The 13,319-nt window shown below is 39.5% G+C and overlaps 1 protein-coding gene across 1 annotated transcript in view; it reads left to right on the top strand.

Annotated features, from left to right (window-relative positions):
• The first annotated feature begins 4,094 nt into the window (after positions 1-4,094).
• Positions 4,095-13,319, top strand: part of col7a1 (collagen, type VII, alpha 1) — a 78,691-nt gene continuing 69,466 nt past the window's right edge. The window contains exons 1-7 of the mRNA XM_034223813.1: positions 4,095-4,323; positions 10,763-10,836; positions 10,949-11,129; positions 12,407-12,563; positions 12,664-12,757; positions 12,874-13,032; positions 13,144-13,301. Coding sequence (XP_034079704.1) covers positions 10,773-10,836; positions 10,949-11,129; positions 12,407-12,563; positions 12,664-12,757; positions 12,874-13,032; positions 13,144-13,301 — 813 coding nt within the window. The 5' untranslated portion in view covers positions 4,095-4,323; positions 10,763-10,772. The remainder of the gene's footprint in view (positions 4,324-10,762; positions 10,837-10,948; positions 11,130-12,406; positions 12,564-12,663; positions 12,758-12,873; positions 13,033-13,143; positions 13,302-13,319) is intronic.

The raw sequence follows: 13,319 nt of genomic DNA, 5'->3' as shown, positions 1-13,319 counted from the left end.
TCATAGTCTATTGCCTTAATCAATATCTAGTCAACTCTAAAATACCACATATGCAATGGCATGATAATATTATTGTGACAAGTGGGGTATTCACCTGGTGTTTCCAGAAATTAGACGTAGATGCAGCCAAAATCGACGCAGTCTGTAAGGGCAATCCGACAACCCACACAGCTCTAGTTTACGCTGGTAACGACCTAGAGCACACCCCTCAAGTCCAGAGATGTAATCCGAAGACATGCAGCGATTTCTTCGGTCGTTAATTCAGAAAAAAAAACTAGTGCGCTCTGCCTTGCTACGTTAGCTAGCTGTTTATATTTGCACTTCCAGGATATTTGCACCTCCATGAAAATGGCGTATTTATATATATATATATATGGCGCGTGTTGCGTTGTGGGTAGCTCGTGACGTCACTGTGTGTGAAAGAATAGAGGATCACAACAAGAGAGAAGAGCTGTTCATCCATCTCTCCTGTATCAAACTGCCTGAACGAACGAGGGGAGTGCAGCCTGTGAATACCTGACTGTGTTGAGTTAAATCATCTCTCTTATGTGCCTGCGGCCCACACACGGGTAAAACTGTAACCTTTGCAATTTGTGTAACATCTGAAACAGCCAGCAAGGGTAAAGTAGATTACCCTTGCTGGCTGCTTCAAGCCCAGCCCCATGCTGCCTCGTAGACGCTAGCAGAAGTTTCTAAAAACAGAAAGCAATTGGCCAAGTGGGCACACACTGACAGTGACAACCCGCGCCTTCAGGCCTCCCTACAAAGCAACTCCACAACAAAACATTTTGCCACGAAAATGGCTAAAGTTTGTACCTTTATTTCCAGTCTATGGTGTGTAGCCTACTCACAGCTGTGAACTAGGAAGTTTTGGAAGACTCCAGTGACGCGCAATGAGTGCACACGCAGGTTGCGCGCAGGCAGGTAGAGAGACAGGTAGAGAGACAGGCAGGTAAACAGGCAGATAGACACACAGGTAGAGAGACAGGCAGGTCATGGAGGGACTTACAGTCCATTGAACAGTCGTAGACACCAGATTTTATTCAGTGTTTATGTTGGAGCATTAGTATTTTTGATTAGGCTGCTTTTGGAATGTTAGAAGAATTTCAACAAAAATATCCAACAATTTTTCTAAAATAAATTATCCACCTCAGCTCTCAGGAAAAGTAAACACACATTCTTAGCATTGGCTCTGTCTCAGTCTACATGACTCTTCTCATCGGCCTGCACTCTTGTATACACAACCACAGAAAAAAACACCAAATCCACCTACACAATAGGCCTATATTTACAAAGCTGAAAGGGAAAATGACTCCCCACAGAAAATGAACACTTCCCTTTCTTGTAATCTCTCCTATCCCCCTACATTGTCACACATCTTTAAATCCAGTTGAATCGGCTTGAAATGGAGAGCAAGCAGTTCTGTAAATCCGTGTCAGTTATAAAACAGGAAGCACTGAAAACAGACTGCACATGTCATCCTTCAGTTGCTTTGCATTCCTCGCTTCAGCTGGAAACAAAACAAAACCCTAAAGCCGCAATTAAAATGTGATAAATCAATTATATTCTTTGCTGAATTCAACTTACATTTTAGTTTCAAGAAAACGAAATGACTCACTTTTTTAACCAAATAATTAAACCTGCATATTAAAATGTGCTTTTAAATTGTAGGATGAAAATACATTTATTTTTGAAAATCATTGTTGTCAAAGAGATAACAATTATATATGTTTTTATAAGAGACAATAACAAATCTGTTTAGCACTGCTGTGACTGACAAATGTATTAAAAGGATGATTTCATATTTTTTTAAGTATCCAACTCCAACCCATTCCCTCATAAAAAAACAAACATGTTCCCACCTGTTTATTGACAGCTGCGCCTGCTTGCTAGGAGTGTGGTTTCGCACATTACTACAAGCTAGACTCCATGCCTTCTTTTCTCATCTTATTTCCTTATTATCTTGTTTGCTGGGTCCTCCTGCCTGCTTGTACTGAACCCTGCCTTGAGAAGCAATATTACATTACATTACATTGCATTTAGCTGACGCTTTTATCCAAAGCGACTTACAATAAGTACATTCGACCAGGAAGACACAACCTTGAAGAAAACAGAATCATATAAGTACATCAGGTTTCATAGAGCCAAACATTTCAAGTGCTACTCAACTGGCTATAGATAAGCCAGTCCTTTATTAGTATATAAGTGCTCTGTTAGCAGTTCTTTGTTAGTAATTCTATCACTCGAAGTGGAGTCGAAAGAGATGAGTTTTCAGTCTGCGCCGGAAGATGTGCAGGCTCTCTGCTGTCCTGATGTCACTAGTGCTGACAATGACAACAATTGCTCACTGTTGGCCAAAGAGTTGAAGATGGTATATCTTTTCACTGTCATTTTATCTTGGCTACACATCATGAGATAACGTAGTGTAATTGAGAAATTATACGATTTATTTTTCTTCCACTGTTGTTAGGTGGGTTAGCTGGGCCAAATAGCTGTTTTTGTTCCTTTTGATTTCAGCAAAACCGTGTTTTAGATTCTCAAAGTCAAATTATTATAATAATGGTGAAATCATGAGAGGAAAATTACCCTTATCACCACAGTTGGCATTGGCTATTGAACATATTCATCAAAAGAGTAGGGATGGGATAACTGTCCTAAAGCAAAATGCACCTTCATCACAGAGTAGCCATTCTTAGGTTTACTTTTGTAGCCTGCTCATGTTGAGGGATGTCACATGAGAATGTTTAAAGGAACATATTTTTAGGTGGGAAACTGTGAGCAAAGTGTAAATCGAAGCAGTTTAAACCACAAGTCATCTTGTCTCCATTGTCCCTAACCAAGTCAGGCTAAAATTGCAGTGTTGGGAGAACACGCACACTAGAGCTGGAATGTGTTTTTATTAGTGCAGCATGGTTACGGTTTCAGTTCTGTTGGCTGATTTAAAGATCCAGAGCTGCATAAGAACATCTGCCTTGCACAGATTTATTTGGAGCACTGTGTGCTTCACACCACCCTCTGTCTTCTCTCTCTCTCTCCCTCCATCTGAACAGTAAATGTGTTGCAAAGGCAGTGTATATCCGAAAAAAAGAGGATGAAACATTATTGATGAAATGTATCAGTCTTGGCATTACTGCCCCATGGCTTACAATATGGTTAGAACATTGAGAACATAAAGAAATACGAATGGAGGTAATATTTAATTCCTATGGCTTCACTTAGAAATGTATTGTGCTAACATGAATACTTTCATGAGTAAGTTAAATGCCACAGTAATCTAATTTCTAATGCCACAGGGCCTGAGAGAGCTCAGAAAACTCAATGATTTTGAGACCAAAACTTGGTCTCAAAATCCAAGCGACTCATTCTAACATTAACATTTCCATTTTAACATAGCATGCTTTGCATCTTTGCATGCATCTGCTCAGTTGGGTTTGAAAATGTATCCCTCAAACAGTTTAAATCGAAAATATATTAACCTGGTTCACTGGTAGCTTGGTTAGGTTACAATTGCCATGGGGTTAGTGCTGATCAGGCTTAAACAAAAAATATCCTAACAAATAAGCATAATAAGTGAACCACACAGAACAAATTAGGTATAAAAAAAAGTATACATTGTGACAGCTGACCTGACCCCACTTATCCTTTTGTATTTTTTCATTTGTCAATTGTAGGGTTTTTTACAAAAAAACATAAAACATTGAACTTCAACAAGATAAAAACATTTAACCAAAAACACATTTATACAAGTAGATTTAATTTGTTAAAGAAAACGTGTGTATTATTCTTTGGATTTGTTGTCAACCTGTATGTTCCTGCTTACATTTAAAGCAGGCAACTAAACCACGTGGGAGTTAAAAAAAATCAACCTGTGTGAAATCGTGACCCCGATAGTGTTTTTAAAAAAAAAAAAATAGCGGGATTTCTGGGCTAAAGTTACAGCTCTGCTTGGGAACGTGGGTTGCTAGCAGGAGCAGGGCAGGGAGGGACAAGAGGCGGTGAGAATGAGGTGGGGAAAAAGGCAGAAAGGGAGAGCGTAGGACTCCCCTTCAGGCATCCCAACAAGTCTGGACTGTTCTGCTGCTGCTTGTGTTCAGTTCAACGCGTTTACGTCTCCTGAAGGGATGCAGCGACAGAAGTTCACTTATTGAGCTACAGTGGATCATTGCCTTCTGTTTTTTTGCAGCTGTGACTTTGGACACGGGTGACTGGGAATACTTCTGTGACTTCCAGACAGTGCACGGAGAGCTCGGGCTGGATATGCCACAGGTGGAAAGGTGAGGAGCGGCAGGCTGTGGCCCCAGTGCACGGAGCAGACTTCCCCAGGTAAGAGGAGTCAGAGGCGGGGAGCTGATCCCCGGCGATGGGCTCTGTGGCAGCCCTTGTGTCTCATGTGCACTTGCATAATAAAAATATATTTATGGAATTACTGGTGCTTTTCTGAATTGAGGCTGTGCACACTTTTAAGCTGCATTTCTACTTATATTTTACAGAAATATATATATATATATATGTATGTTTGGATGAAAATGTATTTCTGCATTGATTTACTCTGCATGTTCATGCTGTTAGGTGATAACTCTAGTCTAGTTGGGCGATGGGCACTTATATCTGCCAATACTCAACTCCTCAGATTATTAATTTTCCTGCAACAAACCCTTGACTTTGAACAAGACTGAGCAGAACAATCTCCTTTTTTTCACCCTTCATGAAATGTAATTTATCAGAATTTATTTGTAATGTCTATTTAAAGGAACGGATGTCTAACTCCCACATAATATGTAGGCCTAATTATACCCCTTACAAACATTGTCTGACTTTGCATAAGTGTTCATTACAGTTGCAAAGGAAAACGGGGGAGTGCACAAGCAAGTTGACCTCAGCTGAACCCATTTGGTTATAGGGCTATACTCCTGGCTGCTACACCATGATGCTGCACAAAGGAAGGGCATCAACTCCTTCACTTCCTCCTCTGCCTTCTCTGCTTTTATGTCTCGTTGGTTTCAATTGTCTGTTCCACTTCTAAGTGCATCCATGTTTTGCTGTGGTCTGTCTCTCACGCAACACCGGGATATAATTCCATTGATATTGACGTTTTAATTAATGGCTCAAAAAAATCCTTTAGCATTAATTATTAGACCCTTCCTCTCTGCCTCACCTTCAGTGCCCCCCTCCTCCTCTTTTCATTCACATTATCAATGCAGCCATACTTGGTTTCCTTTCTTGCGTGCCACTCTGGTGCAATATGGACTGATCCCAAGTGTGTCATCCAGAGGACTGTTGCTGATTACTGGGTCTGTTTGATGTTTTTTGAAGGGAACATTTTCTGTTAACCATAATAGAACATTATTTCCAGAGGGGTACTTTTAAATATTGTTGTTTCCTTCACAATGTCAACAACAATGGGCCTTTTTAAGGAAAAGTTCTGGGTGTTTTAAGTATTTTTTTTAATGTTACTGGTTCTTACAAACGTTTTCCTGTATTTATTTTTGGAATAAACTAGCTGTAAACTAGGGGATTTTAAACTTTTGTCTTCATTCATTTATGTCTTTGACCGAGATACCCTATTGGTAAATGCAATAATTTCCCTGATTTATTCCATCTGGCTATTGTAAATAGTAACACAAAGCTTGTAAAAAAGGAGGATAAGATTAGTGGTTCCTTTGAAACTTGTTCCAACAAGAGGTCACAGAATATTTTTAAAAGCTGACTGCTTTTAGTACTTTTGTTTAGCTTGGATGAAGAAACTGACTTAAAGTTCATTATTGACGGAAGTGAGGCATGCTGCACTTGACCTGAGGGCACAGGTCAAAGGTGAATGACCAGTCAACTTGTTTTGACCCCCAAACAGACTCGGAGTAAGTCTCTTCTGTTCTTGCCACCAGCAGCTTTTGTTATCCAAGTACACAACATTCTGGTGTGTGAGCAAATTTGCAGGAGACTTTGGTAATTTACTGTGGCACCCCACCCTAATATGACCCTACATCCCCCTGTCCATGTGTGTCACTTTCTGTCCCCTGATGACTGATGTTATGCTGAGAGTAACTGGCTCTTACCCAATCCTGCACTGTGGCCCGCCGCCCCCCTGGGAGAATGGCATCTCTACTAAACCACAACTCTGTGATCCTGCCTGAGCCGAGCTTTCAGAATGCAGCCTCTGTACTGCTCCCACCAGATTCAGTGGGATGAGTCCAAATCTCTTTTTCTTCCTGTCCCCGCAAAGTCCTTTTCTTCCTCTATCTATGCCCTTATGACAGGTTGTTTTTTCCCCACACCCAGTCCTCACTTGACTACTGTTGAGGGTGGCATTTAGCTGCACTTTGATACTAAACATTGACCTTCTAAACCCCTGTGTTTTGTTTAAGTCCCAGGTGGCCTATGGTGGGTGGGGCTATAAAGCAGTTACTTTCTTCTTTAAACAATTCCAGGTGTGGAGGCCACCCTAGGAATGTACTTGATGAATGTATTTGCATATGCTGTAATAAAACATGACTTTATCAGCAAAGGATGTTACTCCCACAGTACTCTAACTTTAGAAAGGGGCCTTAATTACAGTAGGGTTTGTAGGTATATTGTGTGAGTGACAGGAAGAGAAAGCTTTCAACATATACCGATACCAATTTTAGTTTCCAGCAGTTTTTTGATGGCTCTCACGTAATTAATGCCTTTTAATTATGATCTGTTAAGTAAGTCAAGATGCAATTGCTCAGAAAAGGCTGTGGGTATGGACTGTGGTCTCAAAACCTGGTTAACATAATGAAACCAGAAATATGCATGGTTTCATTAGATTACAGCAAATTAAAATAACATCAAAGGTGAACATGCTGATGTGGCTCGTCATGAGCTAATTGTACCTTATTTAATTGTATTGCCGTAGAAGTCTGAGAATAAATACTTTAAAAAAACGGAAATGAGCATTACATTTGGAACATATTAAGCTAATGTGTGCCTTTTGAGTTTGGTAAAAACAACTGTTGGTTTTGTGGGCTCTGCATCTTAAATCAGGAACACACATTCATGGTAAGTGGCATTCAGCTTCCGGCTTGAAGAAATGTCTTGAACAAATAAAATAAAATGGGAAAAGGCCAAGAGATTCTGGTGTATTTTTAGTCATAAGGGTTTTTAGAGTTTGATAATGAGTATTCACTACACAGTGTACACTGAACAAAAATATAAACGCAACACTTCGGTTTTTGCTCCCATTTTTCATGAGATGAACTCAAAGATCTAAAACATTTTCTATATACACAAAATAACCATTTCTCTCAAATATTGTTCACAAATCTGAAAAAATCTGTGATAGTGAGCACTTCTCCTTTGCCGAGATAATCCATCCCACCTCACAGGTGTGGCATATCAAGATGCTGATTAGACAGCATGATTATTGCACAGGTGTGCCTTAGGCTGGCCATAATAAAAGGCCACTCTGAAACGTGCATTTTTGCTTTATTGGGGGGGGTCTGGGGGGGTCCGAAAACCAGTCAGTATCTGGTGTGAGGGGTAGGGTTAGGGTTAGGATAATGTTGTGAATCGAGTGGCCTGTGTTCGTCGTCCATAACATACGCCTGCCCATACCATAACCCCACCACCACCATGGGCCACTCGATTCACAACATTACCCTAACCCTCACACCAGATAATAACATAATTATTTAGGAATAGTTTCAACATTTTGGGAAACTTGCAAATGTTCTTTCTTAGAGAAGGATAGATTAGAAGATTGATCCCACACTCACATCTGTAGGTCAATGTAAAGCTACAGCCAGAGGACATTTAGCTTAGCTTAGCATAAAGATTGGCAAAATGGTTGAAAAAGCAAGACTCTGCCCAAAGGTAACAAAATCCAGCTGCCAGAACCCCTAAAGCTCACAAATGAACATGTTGTCATATATTGTTTGTTTAATCCATGCAAAAACTATAGTTAAACAATTAGTTGTTATGGTTTTAGGAGGGGTTGTGTGTCAAACTGTTTCTTGGCCAGGTGCAGTGATTAAAACAACAGCATTTTTTTTTGCTTTAATTTTTGCAATAATATCCAACTGAGAAAGCAGTGTCTCCCTGTTTGCTAAGCTAAGCTAACTTGGGCCGTGTACTGCTATGTATGAGATAGATGTGACAATGGTGTCAGTTTTCTCATCCAACTCTTAGAAAGAAGCCAATACATGTTTCTCACAAAATGCGAAACTATCCGGAACAGCTATTGTATAGCCATAGTATAATAGTACAGCACTGCAGCAAGAGCCCTTTTTTCTGTCTCCTGGGAATGTTTTGGGGCTTGTCTGCGTGATTATCAACTACAGCTGTCTCATGTGGGCTAGTTCTCAGGGGAGCACTGACAGTCAGTCTGGTTCAGGTCAATGTCCTACCACATTCCAGATGATGTTGATTTTCCTTGCATTCCTTTACATGCTCAGAAAATCACGTATGTCTGATGTTGTCCTGCTGCTCTCTCTTATACATTTGGTTTCATCAACTTAAGTGGTTCCCAGTGGTTTTGATCCTGACAATGTTTACTGTAGCTACCATAGCTCTACGGAGTAGATCAGAGGTTTTGTCCGTTGGCTCAACATCTGTCAGCTATTTGCAGTAGCCAGTGCCACTGTGTCTTGCATTACCTCTATGAATAGGTGATTGTGTATATAGGTTGTTATGGAAAGAAGTACCCCACATACATATCGGATTCCGCTTATCAGATGATTGCTGTCACAGAAATTGGCTGAGATTGATAGTTTAGCTCCTAACTTGTGAGCAGTGATGATGATGATGATTTGTAAATGTGACACAGGCCAAAAAGAAAATCTACATGTGAAAGTCCTGGACTGTCTTATTGTATGCACCAAAGAATGTAAAAATTCACTTTCATAATAACACAATTGCATTCTGTTCTGGCTTTTGCACTCCAGACATATAGTAGTACATTCTTATGGAAATATGGTTCATGCAGTGAGTGGGCAGTAGATGAGTATGTGCTTCACTCCTGAAACAAAAATAGTTAAATCTGGCCAACAGACTTTAGAGGAGTTTATCTGCTGTACATTCATTTGTACATACATTTTGTCCTGATTTATTTTATGCGAGAATGCAGTGATTAATTTAGCTGGTAAGGAGAACAAATGTTGCCTTTTTTATATGACATTTTAGGACATAAATGTGTGACGCCAAGTATAATGTAAATATATCACATTGTTAATATTTGCATACACACAACAAATACAATACAAGTAATGAAAAGTAAAACATAAGCAGATCATCTTCATCATTACATTGCTCAATGTGTTTCCAACATACATGATTAAGTGTTTGTGATGTTTACTGTGTTGCGTTGTCACAACAGTGCATGATGGACAATGTAGTTCTGTTTTGGCAATTAAGAAAATGAATTGTTAAATATGTGGGGAGTTGATTTCATACTCACAGATCACAATTGCATAAACATATTTTATCAACTTGAGTTTCGAGTTGCAGGTCAGGGAACATTTGTTTATGCGTATCTGGTATTTGCCATTCATTTGGATGTGTCCACATTGCAGGTCAATGTTTGTATTGACACAAAGTTAATGACAAGAGTTACAATAATATTTTCCCTGGCTTCAGTGTGCAGATTTTGAGGTCGTTATTCATTGTAATTTGAAGGTCTTATTATATTCATCATAACAATATATGGTAATTTCGAATCAGTAAGCCATCTTAACAGGTGTTAATGTTTGTTTTGGTTTTATTGTAATTGATCAATTTCATATTCCTGCCTTAACTTGCACTAGAGGCTCTGATTTGGGTATTTATGCTAGTGTAGGAAGTAGGAACTATTTAGTCCGAGTAGTTTTACAATGCTAACAGTGAACATGTAACATGCAAACATGACTTTCACCTAAAGCATCTTGTCAAGTTTAACTGGTATAATACAAGCGAAACACTTGGTAGTCAGACAAACATTTAGATCAAGAAAATGTGTTCAAAGGGAGGTTGGCAGGCATATAGGCGTATATATCAAAGATGCTAGGTGGTTCAGAACAGGTACAGGCAGGAACAATGGCAATAACTCTAAAGAAACATGGAGACTGACAAATAACAGGGCTTAACTACCCTCAACATACTGTAGGCTGTGGAACAAATGACGTGTAATGCAGCTGAACAGGAACGTAATAACATTAGGAGCCTCAAATAAATTAAAAACAAATATGACTGTCTGACACCACAAACTGGAAGATTGACAATAATGTTGACTTTGACATTGACATTTTGATGATTGTGAAGAATATTATGGATGGCAACATTTGATCTGACAGAAGAGGGTTCCAACAGAGACTTACACGACCTGAAGCCACAAGGAAAGAAGGAGTATTAGTTTAAACAAAAACAAGGCGGTCTAACCCTGCAAGAATGAATAATAAAAAATGTTTTCAGGTTTATATATTTTGTAATACATTTGGTTCCCAATCAAATGTATTTTTCTCCATTTACTGGTACTACTTTGATGGTCTCAAAGAGTACCATTTTTTAATTGTTATACATTAGCAAAATGAATGATAACAAAACAACATATAGGTACATAAAGGTCTTTCTTCAAAGTTTGTACACCCATTCGATACAATGTAATTCAAAAGGGGGCTTCAATTAAATGTTTATGAAACAAATGCTGCTATTAACAGAAAATGTAAAATAACTATAAAATTACAATTTTGTAATGTGGTCAGACTGTTTTGCATTGAGTTCTGATGGTTTCAGACATGATAAAACAAGTGTAATCTACTCTCTTTGTGCCCAGGTTTGTGAAGATGGGGACCTGGTTTTTCACTGTGACTGTCCTGCTGTTCTCCATGAAACAGGCTGAAGCTCAGGGTAAATATAAATCAAATGATCCTCCCAACTACCACACCAGCTCCAATTTGCCTCCTCACGTGGACAAAAAGTGTGTTCTCTCAATGTATTCTTCATCCCTCTGTATTTGCAGGCAAGTGTAATAATGTGCAAGCAGCAGATATTGTTTTCCTGGTTGACGGGTCTTCCAGTATTGGCCGAGCAAACTTTCTTCAGGTGAAAGGCTTCATGACTGGAATCGTCAAACCATTTGCCAGCTTTGTCAGCGAGACCGGGATACGGTTTGGTGCAATACAATACAGCGACACCTCCAGGTGACTGAAATGATTAATATTCACAAACATTCATATTCATTACTAGGGATGTAACGATACCAAAAACTCACAGTACGATAATATCGCGATAACAAGTCCACGGTATGATATTTGTCGCGATATTGAAAAATAAATTTAAAAAAAAGTTCAAAGACTTTTGGGGGAAACATTTATTTTGAATTCTTTTTTTTTTACTTGAAAAAAATGTCTTTATTAAATAATAAATCTGATTTGTACAGCATTTTAGTAGGATAGTAGTATTTTAAAGTATCAAAAACAAAGTGACAGTAACAGACTGGAACAAGAACAACCAGTGTTTTTTGACCTAGTAGGCCTACTACCAAACAAAGTAGGCATTTTCTTTGTGCCACTGCATCTCACAAATAGGACATATAATAATCAGACCCTGCAATAAAATAAATCAAGTTTCACTTTAGTTTTTCAAGTAACTCAACTCAAACTCACTCACTCAGCATCATCAGACAGGTTTTTAGGAATATGAGCATGTCCACATTTCCAGGTAGAAGCTGGGATGTTTGGGCGTTTACAATGTCCCCTGCTGTGGAAAAACTCTCGTCTGTCATTTTGACAGATTAGAACAAACTCGGAACGGCGCCAAAGTTTCCCCACAGCGAGGCTCTGGTGTTTGCCGATTTATGCATGCCCTCCAAAAGGAAATGATAACCTTTCCAAACCGTACTTTGCCGTACAATCCTGTCTGTCAAAATGACGGACAGCGAAAAAGTCTAACCCCACCTCTGTGGGGCAGAGAGATATGCTTTGGCCATGGGTGACAGCAGTGGGTAAAACTGTGCATTGTCTCTCTACCACTTCAAAAACAATACAGTTTTTGCCAAGAAGGTGAGGCTTATTGACAGGGCGAGATATAAATATACTGTTGGTACTTGTCAATGTCTCTAGGTATGTACATGTAGCCCTGTAAATACGATGTCCTTTTGTGTTATCTGTTGTTTTATGTTCATGTTGTAACCTACTTGCTGCCATGTTGGACAGGTCTCCCTTGAAAAAGAGATCAATGATCTCAATGGGACCACCTGGTTAAATAAAGGTTTCAAATAAATAATAATAATTAACCATGTAATATCGCGGTAGATTTTGTCAGTCTCACGACGGTATTGAGACGTTTATTTATCGCGATACCGCGATATTCAGTATATCGTTACATCCCTATTCATTACTCTTCTGTACATGCAATGACAAATGATCCTAAAGCAGGTGCAGCATTATGTATTTAATGTAAATGTATCTCCCTCCAGAGTTGAATTTAAATTGACTACCTACCTGGATGGCACTGATCTGGTCAACGCTGTGGAGAGTCTGAACTATAAGGGTGGAAACACACGCACTGGTGCTGGTCTCAAGTTTGTTGCAGATAACTTCTTCAATCCTGCGTCGAGTCGGGATGTCCCAAAGGTCTGAGGAGCAGCCATTCTTAGGACTTTTATATTTATAAAATTGCATACTTAACATAGTGCTTTTTGTGTTTCTTATTCCACCTGTGGGTACATTTCAGATCACCATCCTGATCACAGATGGGAAGTCACAAGACAGCGTTCAGGAACCAGCACAGAAGCTCCGCAGTCAGGGAGTTCATGTGTTTGCAGTCGGTAAGTGTCTCACCTACTGTAGCAGTGCCTCTGCAAAGCAAAGAAATTGGGATTTTATTTTTCACTCAAGCAACATTGATTTCTCTTTTTTTTTTAAATGTTCTGTGTTTTGTTAGGTATAAAAAGTGCAGACAGGAGTGAACTGTCTCAGATCTCCTCCCAGCCCAGCAGTGATTTTACATCCTTTGTTGGGGACTTTAAACTGCTGAACACTCTTCTTCCTCTTGTGAGCCCTCTACTGTGTACCAAAGCAGGAGGAGTTTACGCTAGTGATGGTATGTAGGTCATGTGGGTGATGTGGGTTACCTTAAAAAACGTAGACTCAGACTTTATTGTCACATTGTAAACCTGCATTTAATTGTATCTATGTTTCAACCTGCTTTCAGAGGCGTTTTCTGGTCCGTCAAACATTCAGTTCACAGGCCAGACGTCTGATACTCTAAGGTTTCGCTGGAGTGCAGCGGGGGGTCCTTTGAGTGGCTATGTGATCCAGTATGTGCCACTCTCCGGCTTGGGTCAGCCTATCACAGCAGACATGCGTCAGGTAGGTTCAGCTGTTGAA

The sequence above is a fragment of the Gymnodraco acuticeps genome, unplaced genomic scaffold, assembly GCF_902827175.1.
Source record: "Gymnodraco acuticeps unplaced genomic scaffold, fGymAcu1.1, whole genome shotgun sequence".
Classification (NCBI taxonomy): Eukaryota; Metazoa; Chordata; class Actinopteri; order Perciformes; family Bathydraconidae; genus Gymnodraco; species Gymnodraco acuticeps.
The sequence above is the reverse complement of the archived record's forward strand: the minus strand, read 5'-3'. Positions and strand labels throughout refer to the sequence as shown.